At 41.6% G+C, this 17,967-nt stretch overlaps 1 protein-coding gene across 9 annotated transcripts in view; it reads left to right on the top strand.

The window, feature by feature from the left end:
- Positions 1–17,967, top strand: part of EML6 (EMAP like 6) — a 174,983-nt gene that overhangs the window by 112,616 nt on the left and 44,400 nt on the right. For all 9 annotated transcript variants that reach the window (XM_048518631.1, XM_048518594.1, XM_048518623.1 and 6 more), the window contains 5 exons: positions 385–516; positions 1,515–1,603; positions 4,239–4,415; positions 4,732–4,933; positions 5,633–5,759. In XM_048518631.1, coding sequence (XP_048374588.1) covers positions 385–516; positions 1,515–1,603; positions 4,239–4,415; positions 4,732–4,933; positions 5,633–5,759 — 727 coding nt within the window. The remainder of the gene's footprint in view (positions 1–384; positions 517–1,514; positions 1,604–4,238; positions 4,416–4,731; positions 4,934–5,632; positions 5,760–17,967) is intronic.

The following is a 17,967-nucleotide window of genomic DNA, read 5'->3' as shown; positions in this document are numbered from 1 at the left end:
AATTGTTTGCAAGTGAATTTTGCTATTCCGCACAGCTGCAAAGTGAATCGAGAAAGTGTACTGAGAAAGTTCATGTGGTAACTCTCTAGCTCAGTAGAAGACACCCCTAATGAGTAGAAGTAGTTCAGCAATGCAGTCTGTTACAGAACAGGGACTCTCCCTTGCTGTAGGTTTTCAGGCCAAGGTTGGACATCTATCTGTTGGGAATGCTCAAGCTTTGGATTGTGTACCTTGAGCAGGGATTGGACTAGATGGCCTAAGATCCCTCCCCACAGTATCGTTTCAAGTGCTTATAATTCATTTTCAAGGAATACATAAAGGGACAAAATAGCAAATGTCATGTTATGTTTACCAGTGAATACCTTGAGTATCTGTCTCTTGCAGATTCAGGAAAATATTTGGCAGTGGCTTCCCATGATAATTTTGTTGATATTTATAATGTGCTTACCAGCAAAAGAGTTGGCATCTGCAAAGGGGCTTCCAGTTATATCACACATATTGACTGGGATTCACGAGGTAAGATGCCTTGAACACCCCCCTCACTGAAATTAGGTTAAAGGAGATCTGTAAGTTTTTGAAACATTGTTTTACAAGCATAATCTCTGTCTGATGAGTATGACAAGATAGAGAACAGAATATGTTTATTTGGGGGCAGCAATAGTTTTCTTATAAGTATAAAAAAGCTTTCATAAGTACAAAATTTCAAAAGTTATATTTACAGAGCAAGTGAACCCATGATTTTCATCATTTGAAGTGGTCCTTAATTTATCATTTTGAAGTGGTCCTTAACGCAGCTTATCATGCGTTCAAGCCACAAAGGTGTCCAGGCCCAAGATATAAGCATATTTTGTGACTTGTGCAATAATCCCCTTTCAGAACAAGTATGGGGCTTGATTAGGTAAATCCTGTTCAAGATTGTCCCAAGGGACTACACAAGTGCAGAACTGTTCTGGGAATACAAAGAGAGGCTTTTTGGTTGGGTCACAAGGGACTAGTCATCAGCACTGTGCTCACCCAACATCTGCCTCAAGGTGGCAGATTAGTTATTTCTCCCACCACCAACAACCCCCCGCCCCCTCAGTCTTGGAAAATAAAAACTGTGCTTGAACTGACACTATTGAAAGCATTTCCAGATTAGCTTTACTACTCTGTGTGTTGGATTTAACCAGTTTTTCTGCTGGTGAAAAAGGACTTTTTGACTACAAAAAAGGGCTGTGCTGAAAATCATGGAATATTCACATTTTTAAAAGCCATGCGGATTGGGGGCTGTAGTACGGAGAGGAATTAAGCAAGATTGCATGGAAAAGCTGACTGGATCCAACCCTATTTCTGTCTTCCCCTTAGAAAAACTCAAACACTGGCTTTTTTTGGCAAAAACTTTATCTTTATAAGTGCTCATAGCATTTTTGCCAAAAACTAACCATCAAGGGATTTAGTTTTTCTTTGTCATAACCAATGTGAATTTAGTACAGTCTGTTAAGCCTCATTGTAATACACTTTTCTTTATGATCAAGGGAAGCTATTGCAAGTCAATTCTGGTGCCAGAGAACAATTATTTTTTGAAGCGCCAAGAGGAAAAAGGCATATAATAAGACCCTCTGAGGTAGGAAGAAAAGGAGCAGTTTGTTAAATGGTTGCATGCGTTGTCACCAACACTTTTGACATTTATATAGTAGTATTATTTCCGTTGACAGAGTTGCCTACTATATAAGAATGGTCTGTTTGATTTCTACTCAGTCCTTGCCAAATCCTCTGAACTGTCTTGTACTAGCTAGACTGTTCCTGTTAATATAGTTGGCTGTCTTGTGTGAGGTCTGGAGGCAACACACTGGCTTTTCATATGTTAGCAACTATATTCTCAATTTTTATAGGTTTCAGAAGTGAAACAAAGGACTGGCATGAGGCAAAGAGAACAATTCCCAAAGGGTGTCTTAAATTATTTATTTATTAGATTTATAGCCCTCCTTCCTCCATCAAGATGGGCTCAAGGTAGCTTTCAGCAACCAATCAAATCAAATAAGAAAGTGGTGGCAAGGTTGGGACAATTTGTGGCAGGCGAGACAAGAAGCATGGTTGAAATATGGTGCTGCATTTGCACTTTCTTCTCCTGCACAGCATGTTAGTACTTTATTCCTTAGCCCCAATAGGGACATTTCTCATTTATTTTATTTACATTTATATTTCACCGTTCTTCCCGATCAGGCCATCAAGGTGGCTAGCAATTAAAATAGCATAAATGTACATCATAAACTGACATAAACCAGAACAAAGCATGCATGTGTAAAATAAAATACAGGAGAGATCACTGAGGAAATGCTAGAGAAAGCAAAAAGTCTTCATCCGCTGGCAGAAGACAGTGATTGACGGGGCCAGATTAATATCCCAGTGGCAGGAGTTCCATAATTTTGGTGCTACTACCAAGAAGTCCCTCTCTTGTGCTTCCGCTTCTCCCCCCCCCCTTTTGCTTTCCCACTTTTCATATTTCGTCCCCTTCAACTGACTACAATCTTAATGCCTGTCTACTAGAAAATAAATCTTTTTGATCTCAGCAAGGCCATCTGATGATCACAGCCATCTGTAAACCTTTCTTTGCTCTAACTTTCCCTCACTTTTCTGTTATCAGTGAGTTCTTTGTCCTCATACTCAATTACAGTTAATTTTGCTGTGACATGCCAATAAAAAGTATTCACTGGCCGATGACCCACCAGTGCTCTGGTGCACGGTGGGACAGGAAGCATGTCGGGGCATGTCGGGGCATGTCGGGGCAAGGAGCAGCAGTGACGTAGGAGGTTAACAGCTCGTGTATCTAATCTGGAGGAACCGGGTTTGATTCTCCGCTCTGCCGCCTGAGCTGTGGAGGCTTATCTGGGGAATTCAGATTAGCCTGTACACTCCCACAAACGCCAGCTGGGTGACCTTGGGCTAGTCACAGCTTCTCGGAGCTCTCTCAGCCCCACCTACCTCACAGGGTGTTTGTTGTGAGGGGGGAAGGGCAAGGAGATTGTAAGCCCCTTTGAGTCTCCTACAGGAGAGAAAGGGGGGATATAAATCCAAAACTCTTCTCTTCTTCTTCTTGACGCTCTTCCTGTTTGTGGTGTGCTGAGAGAGGAGGTGCCTCGGGGCAAGATTCCTTGTCCCAACGTGTGCTTCTCACTTTCTGTGGGGAAAGTGTGAGCACTTCTGGTTTGACTTTTCACACCAGAGTGGGGCGAGGCCAGGGAACAACCAGCAATGGGTAATCGGCCACTGTATGTAGTAAATTGAATGATGCATTGCAGGGATGAAAAATGTTTGCTGGAGATATTTTTGGAACGTCGTACATATTTCTTGTGGGTGGGTCTATGCTAGAGTGATAAATTATGGAAAGTAGGCTGGGTAATTAGAAAAGACACAATATGACTATATTGGCAATTGGAAAAATGAAGAGCCAACACATTCTCCAGCTAAAAAAGTACAGAAGACAGAAGTTAACTTCCTGCACCAATATATTTTACTATGGCCCTTTCCGCACGGGCGGAATATGGCGGCCTGGGGACGGCAACAAAGCGCCGATCCCCAGGCCTGGCCATACGTCACCTAGGGGCGTAAGCTGCTTCAAGAAAGCCTACGCCTAACCCGACCGGCGCCAAGCCGGCGTTTCCAAACCACGCTTCCCCAGCGTGGTTTTTTGGAAATGCCAGCTGGAAGCCGCTGCCGTGAGAAGTGCAGCGGCTTCCAGGTGGCTTTCCCCCCACCACTCCCCTCCCTTTCCCTTACCTAGAGCTCTAGCCAAAGCCCTCCGGCGGCGTGCAGCCGGGCCTGGGGACATGTGCCCCCCTGCTTCCCCATGCACGCAGGAGCAGGCGCCAAGCAGGAAACAGGGGAGGCGTGTCCCCAGGCCCCGGCGACGCGCCGGAGGGCCGGAGAGCAGGTAAGTCGACTGGGCGACGGCGCCCAGCAGCGTCATCTTCCCGGTTCTTTCTGGGACCGTCCATGCAGACGGTCCCGGCGTCGTCGGGTCAGCGTCAGCAACGCCGACCCAAGCCCTTCCACCTCCATGCGGAAAGGGCCTATGCTCATGGAGATGAATCACCGAGCTACTTGAGTGTTGGTATGCAGTCCTGTTGGAGATTCCAAGCATTTTACTGGACTGTTCTTCTGACAACTGGAGATACCTGACAGATGTTGGAGAATTAATTCATTGGAGAATATCAACCCTGATGCATTTATGGTTTAGAATGGTTTTCTGTTCTTACCAGATTGAGAAGATCGAATGGAATACCTGGACATGTGTTCTTGGTGCCACCTGTGAAGGAATTTGGCCAATGCACAGTGATGTCACAGTTATAAATGCAGCCTCTCTTACCAAAGATGGAACACTTTTAGCTACAGGAGATGATTTTGGTTTTGTGAAGCTGTTTAAATATCCAGTGAAGGTAATGTACAATATAACACAGTGGGAAATATGTGTGTGATTAGAGACAGTGGGAAAAGTAACTAATTGAGAATCAGTCTATTTAATTTATATCTGACCTCTCTACAAAGGTGGAATGCATTCACAGAATCTCTTCCCCCCATTTTATCCTTTAACAAAAGCATGAGCTGGGTTGAGCTGGGTTACACTGCTTGGCCCAAGGTCATGCAGAGGGTTTCATGGCTGAGCACCGATTTGAATTGGTATGTCTCTGGTCATAATCCAGCCCTCTGGCAGCTACGCCACACTGATTCTCATGTCAATTGCTTGTGTTGCAGGGCCAGCATGCCAAATTCAAGAAGTATGTGGGTCACAGCGCTCATGTTACCAATGTCCGGTGGCTATATAATGATTCTGTGCTGCTGACAGTGGGTGGAGCTGATACTGCACTGATGATCTGGACGCGAGAATTTGTGAGCACCCAAGAAAGCAAGCTAGTTGACAGTGAAGAGTCAGATACTGATGCAGAAGAAGATGGAGGTAAAAGGGTTACACGACTCATATGTTTTATTTGTTGGACTTTCAGACAATACCATTAATCTATGCCGGTGCAAAAGTACATCTGCCCAGCAGGCCGAGTTCATTATGTGAATTCAGGGCCTTGATTCTCTGGAAAAATCACATTATGCAGAACCAGATGGTGGTCTGAGGTCACAGAATTCTGGACAATGTCATTACAGATGCAAATAGTTATGATTCCGAATACTCCCTCATAACCCCTTCTCCCTGGTATGTCAAATTAGAACATCAGGGAAAGGTCTGTGCCAATTTTTTCTTCATGAAGTACTAATTTACTATATATAGGGACTTTTTGTTGGTTTGTATTTATGGAGCTTTTTAAAAATTGTTCTCCATCTGTAATCTTTAATGGTATGTGTCAGCTTATTCTGTATAAAATGGAGATTGGTCCTAAGCAAGAAATATGAATAGAATGATTATCTGGTGCTGGATGACTAACCTTTCAGAAACCATTTCTTCACTGTGCGTCTTTACTTATGGGGGGGAGGGGGTTGTAACATTTCATGGTATTGGCCTTGAATGTCTTCATTTTGAAGTGATCTGGAAACAATTCATTGTGTGTTTTGTTCATATCTAATCATGAATAAGTACAATAGTTTATACACTCTAATATTGCAAACACTTAAACAAGAATAATTTTCCATTGCACAATCTTGTAAGGTTACGACAGTGATGTTGCAAGAGAAAAGGCTATTGACTATACCACAAAGATCTACGTGGTGAGCATCCGAGAGATGGAAGGTACCAAGCCACACCAGCAACTGAAGGAGGTCTCTGTGGAAGAAAGGTATGGTACTGGGAGATGTTCATTGTTATGTCTTCTGCTATGTAGAAGCCATTGTATGCAAAGAAATGTGTTTGTACATTAAAGGGGCATAGTGTCTCAGACAGTGTTATGGACAAACCATAAAACCTATGCTGGGCAATCCATGTTAATCTGTGAGCCAGTTCATTTCTCATGAGAGTTATGTGCTTGTTTCAGGCAATCACGTGCAAAAAGCTAGACTGCAATTATTGGCTTCAAAAATACGTATTTGCATATGCTTCAAAATGTCATTGCAGATTCTTGACCTGGAAATGGGTTACTAGGATTTTTGCCTTTTAATTACAGAGATATCAGTTGTCTTTTGGATACCATGGCATAGCTATCTTTTTTTTTAACATAGTGTGATGAAATAATATATTCCAAATATTACAAAGCAGTATAATTAATATTTAGGAACAATAACACTGTGTTTCGTGACAGCTTCAGAATATTAATACATATTATGGTTTTCTGTTTTAAGTGAACTCCCTTCCATGGTGGTTAGCATTTGTACCGTTATTTTAAACAGCTTCTTTTGACTTTACTACCCATTGTTAGATGTTGCTGCTATTCATTCATCAAGTCATGAGGGCGGATAGTCTCTCTATTAGTCCAGCTGCCAATACCTGATTTCGAAGCAGGGCCTACAACTTTTAATAGCTAGAGCCAGCAGAGGAGAGGATTGGAATCTTGTGTGCTGCAGCTTTGGGGGGGGGGGGGGGAAGAACATAAGAAAGAGCTTGCTGGATCAAACCAGAGTCCACCTAGTTTAGCACTCTGCTACTCGTAGTGGCCCACCAGATGCCATTGTGAAAGCAATGGCCTTTTGCTGCTGCTGCTGCTCCCGAGCACCTGGTCTGCTAAGGCCTTTGCAATCTCAGATCAAGGAGGATCAAGATTGGTAGCCATAGATCGACTTCTCCTCCATAAATCTGTCCAAGCCCCTTTTAAAGCTATCCAGGTTAGTGGCCATCACCACCTCCTGCAGCAGCATATTCCCAACACCAATCACGCGCTGCGTGAAGAAATGTTCCCTTTTATTAGTTCTAATTCTTCCCCCCAGCATTTTCAATGTATGACCCCTGGTTCTAGTATTGTGAGAAAGAGGGAAAAAATATCTCTGATGGGAGGGGGCTGAGGGAGAGAGTGGACCATGAAAATATTACCTGAAAAATGTCTTTTTGTGGAACTGTTCAAGCAACAGGTGCTACCTCCAGATCCAGTTCTTTTTCCTGTGGCCAATTAATGTGTTACTCAAACATAATGTGGGCCTGTTCCCAATTACTGCATCCTGTAATTCTCCAACAGTATGTGAATTAAGGAAAATCATGTGAGAAGGATGGATCATCTATCACATTTCTATCTCATCGTTCCTCCAAGGAACTCAAGACACTGTTCCCCCCTCCCACATTTGATCCTTACAATAACCACTGTGAGGTAGGTTATGCTGTAAGAGGATAGACAGGATCTTTTGAAGAAATATAAAAGGAGGTAGGAGAAAAAGCCAGCGGGGTGTGTGTCAAGGGTGAGCCTGCTGATACTTCCTCAGATAAGGAGGATGTCAGTCCCATCCCAGAGCTGATGACAGAGGACAGCATGCAGACAGAAATTGTAATGGGAACAGTTGCAGGCAGAAGCTGTGGCACTGTACTCTCAGACCTCCCTCTCACAAACTCAAGCTGTGTCCGAGACTCACCAATCAGCAGCCTCACCTTTGGTATGACTAGAGCCATGGTGGCGAACCTTTGGCACTCCAGATGTTATGGACTACAATTCCCATCAGCCCCTGCCCATGGCCATACTGGCAGGGGCTGATGGGAATTGTAGTCCATAACATCTGGAGTGCCAAAGGTTCACCACCACTGGACTAGAGCATCTAGAGCAGTGGAGGCCTTTAAGATGTAAAATTCAGGAGAGATGCAGAAGCCCAGTATTGCTGGCTCAGTGGAGAGCAATCCCTGACAGCAGCATTGAAGCTGATGAATTGCACTGGGTTGTGAATGTGGAAGCAACCTAATTAACTGCAACTGGCTTATCTGTTCCAGCAGGATAATTCCCAATTTAAACAACCAGTGAAAAGAGCTTTGTGTGGGTGCCTTTGTAGCCTTACTAACGTCTCTGCAAGCCTGACTCTTCTAGGCTGAACCTGACCACATTTTTTGGATTTACCTTCTTCTGCTTTAATGCTTGGAACAGTGTGCAGGGTGTCATGGAGAAGAACAGAAGGGAGTGACATTTATTGAGATTCATGAGTGTTTGTGAAAACAGCAGGGCTGGAAACTCTAAATTTGTCCGGATAGGCACGGTATGCTCAACTAGCAGTGAAACTTGGAGACTCTTTGATATCTTGGCACCTCTCTATCGGCAGAGTAGGTTGTGACAATCTGTTGGTGCCAAAATCCCAGACCCAGATTGGCCCAGACCTTTTTTTACATGCGGTACGACCGAAAAGGAGCTGTCTGTTCTGTGTGTATGTGTGTGACTGTGAGAAGAGAGTGACCAGGTGGAAAACCAGCATCCTCTCTATGTATACGCCCATTTGAATCTCCCTGGATATGTAAGTTTGAATTTAGGTAGCAATCTTTCTTTTGTTGCAAGGCTTTTATTAGTCTTCATCCTAGTCCTGTAACCTGTGTTTTTCTCCAGAGTTTTCCCAGTAGAATAAAGCTTGTATTAGTTCAGAGAAGGCAATCAGCCTGATTTCTGCCTACATGTCTTGCTGTGGCTTATACTACCAAAGCAACCCCATTTCGAGTTGTTTTGCTTAACTGCAGCAGCACAAGGGAGCCAGAGCATGCTTATGAATTTAGCCCACAGTATTTTACGAGACCACAAAATCCTCTATATGGTGTGTAATATAAGTGCTTACCAGCGTTCTCTTAATATATGCCTATAACTCTGTTCTTCTATTCACTTTGACACTTTTCTTGTTTTCTACCAGCAGAAAAACAGCATTAAAAATACCATGGCTGCTGGCCAAGGCAAAGCTATAAGCTATCACAGAAAAGCCTCTGGGGTGACAGAGGCATTCTAACAGTGAGAACAGGCTGCTTTAACAGCATGAAAACTGGCCATACGGGTATAGCTTTCCCATGTTCAAAACACCCCTCTTGATGAAGCAATTTCTCTGACAGTTGTTGCCTAATCCCATGGTCTGCTCTGCAAGGCAGAATCCTTGGTGCATGACAGTGTTCAGAGCATGGATCTCCCGCCATCAGTTTTTAAAATGTTATTTATTTACATTATTTAAAGCCTGCCTTTGTCAAGGCAGATTACACATAGCAAGTTGGTACAATCTGGGACATCCAATAACCAATGCATTAGAATAGTAGAAGTCTGGAACCACTAGAAAGGATTGAAGCATTTCATGAGTGTTGATATGACACATTCAGTTATACAGTATTTACACAATAGGATCCTACTCGCAGTAAACTATACACAACAGTATAGACTGTGGTTCCTAATCATTTATCCATTGGAGTTTGTAAAACCATTGTGTGCAGTGCAACCCACTTACCTATACAGAAGATCCCTCTTGAATAATTCAGGGTTGAATAGTTTCGAATGCCAGGAGAACCGTAGCTTCCCTGACCTCTTGGTCAGGCCATTCTACAAGTTGGGAGCCACAACAGAGAAAGCACAACAGAGCAATTGTTTATTTTGCCCATTTGCAGGTTGGTAGTTGCAGAAGCCCCTGCTGACTTGAGGAAGCGTAGAAAGACAGGAGGTCCCACTCCCATGCTCTTCTGCATCCAGTAAAAGCTCTTTGTTGTACTTACTCCACATCACCTTGTCCATATATGAATAGTAAGCTCTTTGGGGTAGGGAATCTGTCTTTTTCTACTGGTATTCCTCTATAAAACACCTAGTGTATCAGTGACAGACCAGGAAGTCATGAAAGAGCCCTCTCACATTGCATTTTTGAAGCGGATCACGGTGGGTGAAGTTGCATGAATGTAGTTGTGCCATTCAGGGCTTTCACAAATTAAATGTGGTAGAGAAAGGCTATGGTGGAAGTAGGGTGGTGTAAATGGTAATGCTAAGTACCATCCAATCCCTGACGCCGGGACCATGATGCTCCTTTGCATCTCTAAAAATATGAGTGTGTGTGTGCGGTGGCGCCACTGTTTGACTCCCACCACCAACTATAAGGGGAGAAGGGCGGACTCCCAATTTCTTCCACACCAAATATAAACAGAATTAAAAATTTACCATTTGCTTTCTAGTAACAAACATGGAAATATAATTCAATTAATTAAATAGGATTCACACTTTTTTCTATTAAGTCTATTTATTCTCCTCAGATCCACAAATTATCAATTCATTTTTTTCTGTTTTAAGCAAAAAGTCCATCAGGGGTTTCCAATAAACTTAAATAAATTCTTATCTCTAATCAAAGAAGTAAGCTTAGCTATCTCAGCCAATTCCAGTATCTTCACAAGCCAATTCCAGTATATTCTATTATGGATACAGATGAAGTTTTCCATTTTTGCCCATACAATATTTTTGCTGCCAATGTCGTATATAAAAACAGAATTCCATGTCTTTTTTCAAACTATCTGTCCATAAGACCCAAAATATAAGCCTCTGAATTCATTTGTATATAGTATTTAAAATCTTCTGAATTATTGAATATATCTGGATCAATTTTTTTAGCTTTTCTACAAGTCTACCATAAATGGTAAAACAACCATGATTTTCACATTTTCAACACACATTTGAAACATTTCAATACATTTTTGATAATTTCTCTGGTAATAAATACCAATGATAACATTTTTTAGAAATTCTCCTTGAGACTGAAACTTAATGTAAACTTTAAGATTTGTAACCTACTTATTCTTTCATTGATCCATTTGTATATTATACCCAAAGCTACTGGTCCATTTTATTATACAACCATTCACTTGTTTTTCCTTTGTTTCAAATTTCAACAGAAGCTTATATATTTTGGCAATAATATGATGCTCATTCGTATGTAGTTCTACTTCAGATTCAGTCTTAGAATCTTCAATGAGATCTTTTATCCACTTTGAATCTTTCTAATAATTGTGCATAGAAAAACCAATGATAGGTAAGTCCTTCTGCTAATAAATCTTCTCTTGATTTCATTTTGAAGTTCCCTTGAGAAGAGTCTACTATGTCACGATATGTTAACCACCTACTTTCAATTATTCTTTCTCATCTGTATAGGGCCTTTTCTTATGAGAACGATAGCAATGTTTTCTGACACAATCCAGGTTTGTATTCGTCCCAAATTTGCAGAATGGCAAGTCTAATAAAAATGATTTTTAAAATCCTTATTGACTTTAACTTTGTTATACCATAAATAGGCTCGGCTCTAGGATTTCATATCATGTTTCTTTAATTCCAGCAAACTTCTATTTCTCAACAGAAATTATTTTAACCAAACTGAGCAATAGGCAGGAAAATACAATTTCAGATTGTTCTGCATATAAACTGAAGATGCAGGGAGATAAAATCCTTGCCTGAGCCTTTTGCCAATAATAAACTATTCTGTTTCTCCATATTCTGTCCTGAGTTGCTCATCAAAACAATCAAATGTTGTGGCACACACATTTCTTTTAAAACCAACCATAATTTTTCATAACTCATAAACATGAGTACCAGTGAAAAATCCTGAAGTCCAAACACAGCACAAGCTGCTGTCTAGAACTAAGATACTGAAGCAGACACAGCCCCTTTCAGTCAACTGTAGGGCTGGATTTGTAGTTTGGAGCTGCTTCAGTTGTTTACATCTAGGACTTTGTATAAGAGAATATGCTATTAGGCGCCGTTCATGAAATCCATAAGCCTCTCCTGGACACCTGTTATTTAGCTCCTTTTTAGCAGGGGCATACCTACAGAAAATGGCACCCAGGGCATGAACGAAAATTATGCTCCCCTCAACATCAGACACCCTTTTTAAAATAATTGTGTGAAAGGAAAGCCTCCCTGTTCCCTGAAATACCTCCACACACAGACATCTCCATTCAAATGCAGCATAATTCTTCTCCCCACTCCTCGCAAAAAGAAACTAGTTCTCATAATTCTTCCTCATTACTGCTAAAAAAAAACCTGTGAAGACTAAGGTAGTATGTGTGGGAGGAGCTTTCTTTTGCACTTTTGAGATCTAATAATATGGGTAATAATGTTATGATGTTCTGGGAAAGACAGGATGTACAATTCCAGGAAGGGAAGGGAAGGGGAAAGGTAGAAAGAAAAAAGAAGGAAGGAAGGAAGGAAGGAAGGAAGGAAGGAAGGAAGGAAGGAAGGAAGGAAGGAAGGAAGGAAGGAAGGAAGGAAGGAAGGAAGGAAGGAAGGAAGGAAGGAAGGAAGGAAGGAAGGAAGGAAGGAAGATGAAAAGAAAGGTGGAGAAACATGAAAAGAAATTTAAAAAATTAAGTGAGAGAGAGATGGAAAGAAAGAACCCAGCCTGAAAGCAGCCAACAGACTACAGGGGTCGGCTGCAGTTGCAGGAATTACCATTCAGCACATAACCAGGTGATTTTATCAGAGCAAACTACCAAAATATCTGTGTCAGAGAAAATAAGCATCTTCTACAAATTCTGATAACAGTTTATGGAAGCTCTCTGGAGTGAATACACGGGTGCTGCCCTCGTAGTCTGGGATGCGCCAAAGGGATTCTTCTGGTCAATACCCTAGAAATTCAGTAAAATTCAGATTCGGATTTATTCTGCCATAAAATTATCTGTATGCCTGAATAAGACAAATAACATATTCAGATGTACCCAAATATTCGGGCATACCCAAAAAATTCAGGTCTGTCTGATTTTTTTTTTGTATTTTTTGTGTTTTTTCATACTTGTGCCTTCAGGGGATGGATTTTCAAAGCTAGCAGCACCAAAATTTCAGGGTATCATCCAGAGACTCTCCAGATGATACCAACCGAGTTTGGTGAAGTTTGGTTCAGGGGCCCATAACTTTGAGGATGCCCCATCCCCCATTGTTTCCAATGGGAGCTAACAGGAGATGGGTCTACCACTTTGAGGGTCCATAACTTGGCCCCCCTGAACCAAACTTCACCAAACTCAGGTGGTATCATCAGGACAGTCTCCAGATGAGACCATGAAGTTCTGGTGCTGCTGGCTTTAAAAATGCACCCCAACAGGTACCCCAATAAATTGCCCAAGATTTTCTGCTTTGCAGTGCCTTGGGTCCATTGTACCCAATAGGGAATTTCTGTGCAGGCTGCACATTTTTGAAGATAGAGGCACCAGTCTTTCAGGGTGGCTCCAGGAAGCCCTCCTGGTAACAGCATCCAGGCTTGGTGAACTTTGCTTCTAGGGGTTCAATTTTATGGGCCCCCAAAAGGCTAATTTTGTTTCCCTGATCCTACACATGAAGCCTTCTGGCTGAATTCTCTCAGAACTCTCTCAATCCCCCCCCCCCCCAACTGCCACCAGAAACAAAATTCACCAAGACTGGATGCTATTACCAGGAGGGCCTCCTGGAGTCACCTTGAAAGTCTGGTGCCTTTATCTTCAGAAATGTGCAGCTTGCACAGAAATTCCCCATTGGGTACAATGGAGCCACTGCAGAGCACACAAGAGATCTACCAGGTTCTTTCAAGCAGAAGTCTCTATGGTGGGAAAAAAATTAATTAACTCTTTTCCCACCACTTAGACCTTCCAGTGGAATGAAGACTTGCTGTGTTATGCCCAGATGGCTCTGTGCTGGAGATTTGGGGAGGGGCTCTGTGGGGGGCTTGTTCTGGGTAGGGGTGCCTCATTTCCTGCAGGACTTGCTGGTGTGAAAGGAACCAGCCAACTTTGCTAAAGTTTGGATGGCCGGGCACTCGTTCTGTGGGCATCCGGTTCACCTTCAACTGGATGCCCACAGCATTTGCCCCTTTTAGCCTGACTTTCTCCAGTTAAAGGTCCTCGCTTGCTAACAATGTTAGTGAAAGACAATCTTTGCAAAAGCAGCAAATAAAAACATACTAAGTTGCAAATATTTAAAAAAAACAGTACAGCAACAACAGATGTTGGAGACGGGCCTTGAAATAGAGACAGGGGATCCAATCCAGATCATCTTTTCCCCCCCACAGAAATTCCTAAAACAGCAGCTAAGGGGGCCATCATAACAGGTAGAGGTTTGGGCATCCTCTATTCCAGTAATTTGAGCAAGGTCATTACCTAAAACTTATGCATCCATTCTTAGTGTACCTTCTCCGCATACCACTGCTCACGTTTCCCACATATCTACAAGCATCTGTTATCTATATTATTTTATTATGCGTCCCTTTCTTCAAGAAACACAGGATTATATATGTGTTCTGTCCCTGCTTATATATTACTACCTGTGAAGTAAGACTGGACTGAAAGAGAACAGTAAATTCCTAGCGAAGTGGGGATTTGAACCAAAAGTCTCTATACTGACAAGCTGTCCATAATATCACTAATACCACTTCTTTACACACCAGTCAACGTTTATGTATACTATTTACGCAAAGATGTGTTTGCCAGTGCTCATAAACCATAGCATCTGCTCTCCAAGATTAGTGCCAATGCCTTCAGCGGTCCAACCAGGCTGGTTGCCAAAAGTATCTTCCATGTTGTCCTCGGAGGTTTCAAAATCCTGAGTTTCTTGCTGAATAAGAATCAAACGTCTCTGTATCCCTCTCTTTTTCTCCTTACTGTAAGCAAAGGAAGCATTCAAATGGCTCTAACACGGTGAAACTGAAAGTTTTATTTTTGCTCCATCTGATTCTCTCTCTGACTCTCTGGTGGCTTCACTCTGAGCTGGACTTGGTGGGCCACAGTATTTTTTTGGTGGGGAGGAACTCTCCATTGCTGAGTACCAGCACAATTTGATGGGGCTCTCCCAAGTCCAGAGGGGAGAATGGGTGAAAATCAGCACAGCCTTATATATATGAATACCAACAACTCTTTTTAAGTACTCTTGGCTTCTGCAGAGTAGCCCATAGGACAGGTTGCCAAAGTTGAGGGCAGAAGGTATCATACCGGCTCCTTGGCTTTTCTCAGGAGTGTGAAGAGTTGCCTTCTAGATCTAAAACAGAGTTTCTCAGAGTCTTTCAAAAACGTAAATTTAAATGCTTACATGCTCTGTATGCTTAAATGCTTAAATGCTCTATATCCTATCTCTAGATTTTTCAGAATTTCGAATTGGTATAGACATAGTTAACAAAATTCAGATAAGGAGGTAGAAACTTTGCACTCTTTCTGAATGCTGCACAGTAAACTAGAATTCCATTTTTGACAAGGGAACTTTGCTGGTTATATTTGTTTATTGGGTTGTTTATTGGATTTCTTTGTTTGACAATGTTGCATGTATCTCGGAGCATGTGTGTCTCTTCACATGGTACAGAATATACTGGGTGGGTTCAGGATCTCCCCTGTGTTCTGTGTAAGTCTTGTATATTTTCATCAGCTCCCAACCACGGTGCCCAATTTAGGTTGCAACTATAGCACACATGGAAAAGAGATTCTTCTCCACATATCATTTCATGGCCTATAATGATCAGGAAGAGGGGAGGTGATGGTATTTAGCCTGTTTAGGAAACCCAAAAGTGTACACATAGGTTTCCCTAGTGAGCTAAATAGTACACTCCCAGGACTATTGCAGGTCCAGGAAGTAGTGCAGGATGAAACCCCTTTTCCAGAAGCACCATAGTCACAATCCAAATTAGTCACCATGTGCATAGGAACATAAGAACATAAGAAAGAGCCTGTTGGATCAGACCAGAGTCCATCTAGTCCAGCACTCTGCTACTCGCAGTGGCCCAGTGGACATGGGAGCTCACATGCAGGATATGAAAGCAATGGCCTTCTGCTGCTGCTGCTCCCAAGCACCTGGTCTGCTAAGGCATTTGCAATCTCAGATCAAAGAGGATTAAGATTGGTAGCCATAGATCAACTTCTCCTCCATAAATCTGTCCAAGCCCTTTTTAAAGCTATCCAGGTTAGTGGCCATCACCACCTCCTGTGGCAGCATATTCCAAACACCAATCACACGTTGCGTGAAGAAATGTTTCCTTTTATTAGTCCTTATTCTTCCCCCCAACATTTTCAGTGTATGCCCCCTGGTTCTAGTATTGTGAGAAAGAGAGAAAAATTTATCTCTGTCAACATTTTCTACCCCATGCATAATTTTATAGACTTCAATCATATCCCCCCTCAGACGTCTCCTCTCCAAACTAAAGAGTCCCAAACGCTGCAGCCTGTCCTCATAAGGAAGGCGCGCATGTCCCTCAATCATCCTTGTTGCCCTTCTTCACTTCTTCTATCTCTTCGATATCGAAATGAGGAAAACGTACAAGTCATGTATGATTGTTACAGGACATAGGACTAGGACTCCAGACCCAACTTATGAACTTCATGATGTCTCACAGTAATACTATTTCTCCTGTTCATCCAATGTTGCAACAGATATGCTGGCTCAGGGTCTACTTCCAAATACAGACTCTCCACTGGCCTACCATAAATTGTCTTGCTGCTGTACAGTATGGGATGGAAGCCTGGCAGGCACAAAACCATGTTGGCAGTTGCAAGAGAAAGCCTAGGGGAGTCCTTGATTCTGTTTTGGTTTTGGTTTACACTGCTGGAAAGACCAGGGTGCCTGTCCAGTTTCGGAATGTGAATGCTTGGCCGCTGATAGTTAAGCTGGCAGCCTTTCACCCTTTCCAAGAGTATGTAAGATGAGAAGCAGTGATGTGAAGCAAGGAAAACAAGAGAATACATCAAATCTTCAGGGAGTCATGTACAGAAGCAGAACGAGGTTGTGGGTTGGATGTGCGTGAGCATTTCTGTAGACAGAAGACTTTTCACCCCACTGTCGCTTTCTCATCTCCCACCACCTGCTGCAGCCCCAAATGCTCCCTGGAATGGTTTTTTCAGGAACAGCATTTCAGAAGCTATTTGGGACCAGAGCAAGATGGTAGGGTGAGAAAATAGTGATATTTACAGTGTCATCCTAAGCAGTTACATCACTCTGTTGAAGTCAGTGGACTTACAAGGGTGAAACACTGTTTAGGACTGGCCTACAATTTCCTGCATATTTGTGCGGTGTCAGCTTGTAATTTGTTGTGTAAAATTTTGAATACCTTGACCAATGACTTTGTATGATGAAGGGTCAAAAAAGGAAGGAAGCTGTATGCTAGAGCATCAATAATTGTGAACAGCAAAGGAACTGGAAATTTTTATTTCATAGAAAATCCATTCTCTGACTGCTGGGAGCCCTGCCGATAGTCCTACAGTATGTGTTTATTTTTACTTTATTTATTATTATTGGATTTATTCACCACCCTTCCTCGGAGGCTCAGGAATTCAGAAATTGTTGCTTGTATTTGCAGAACTTTCTCAAACTTCTACTTTGCTTTCCCATCAATATTCTCAAAGCAGCAGACAAGATTAGATTGTTGCAAAAGATTTTAAGTACACTTACAACAACTTTTTTAAAATTTAAAAGAGACAAATCAAACTCTGATAAATTACAACAGGCCCATCATTCTTTAAATGAGAATGTAAACAAAACAAATGTCTCACAACAGAATCGGAATCCATGAGAGTCAAATTTACCTGGATGAAGTATTCCAAAAAGTAGGCATAACTACAGAAACAACTTGTCTTCAGTTTGCATGTTTTTAGTATTTTTAAAATTTGTATTAAATATCTACACATATAGAACAAAAAAACGACACAACAATATAAACAAAAGAACCATATTTACCTGGATGAAGTATTCCAAAAAGTACGCATAACTACAGAAACAACTTGTCTTCAGTTTGCATGTTTTTAGTATTTTTAAAATTTGTATTAAATATCTACACATATAGAACAAAAAAAACGACACAACAATATAAACAAAAGAACCACATAGTTACCTCATATCCAGTGTAAAATATGATACCATCAAGTTGTGGTACAGAAAACTCATATACATGCACATAACAAGAAAGTCATGTCTGTTTCCTTCTAAGATGACTTATACTTTACAGAGAAGAAAAACATATTTATCCTCTGATATAATTCAATACCTTATTCTGAATTTTCACGTAAGGCATTCAAAACTAGTAAAGAAAATTCTTTAGCAAGCTATGAGCTTGAAATTCCTCTAAATAAGTTATAAATATTTCAAATCATCTTAAAACTCATCTTTCTTTTTTGCTTCCTTGAATTATTCTAATTTTATTTGTTAAACTTTCAAG

The sequence above is a fragment of the Sphaerodactylus townsendi genome, linkage group LG01, assembly GCF_021028975.2.
Source record: "Sphaerodactylus townsendi isolate TG3544 linkage group LG01, MPM_Stown_v2.3, whole genome shotgun sequence".
Taxonomy (NCBI): Eukaryota; Metazoa; Chordata; class Lepidosauria; order Squamata; family Sphaerodactylidae; genus Sphaerodactylus; species Sphaerodactylus townsendi.
Note: the sequence above shows the minus strand (reverse complement) of the source record. Positions and strands in the feature narration are given on the sequence as shown.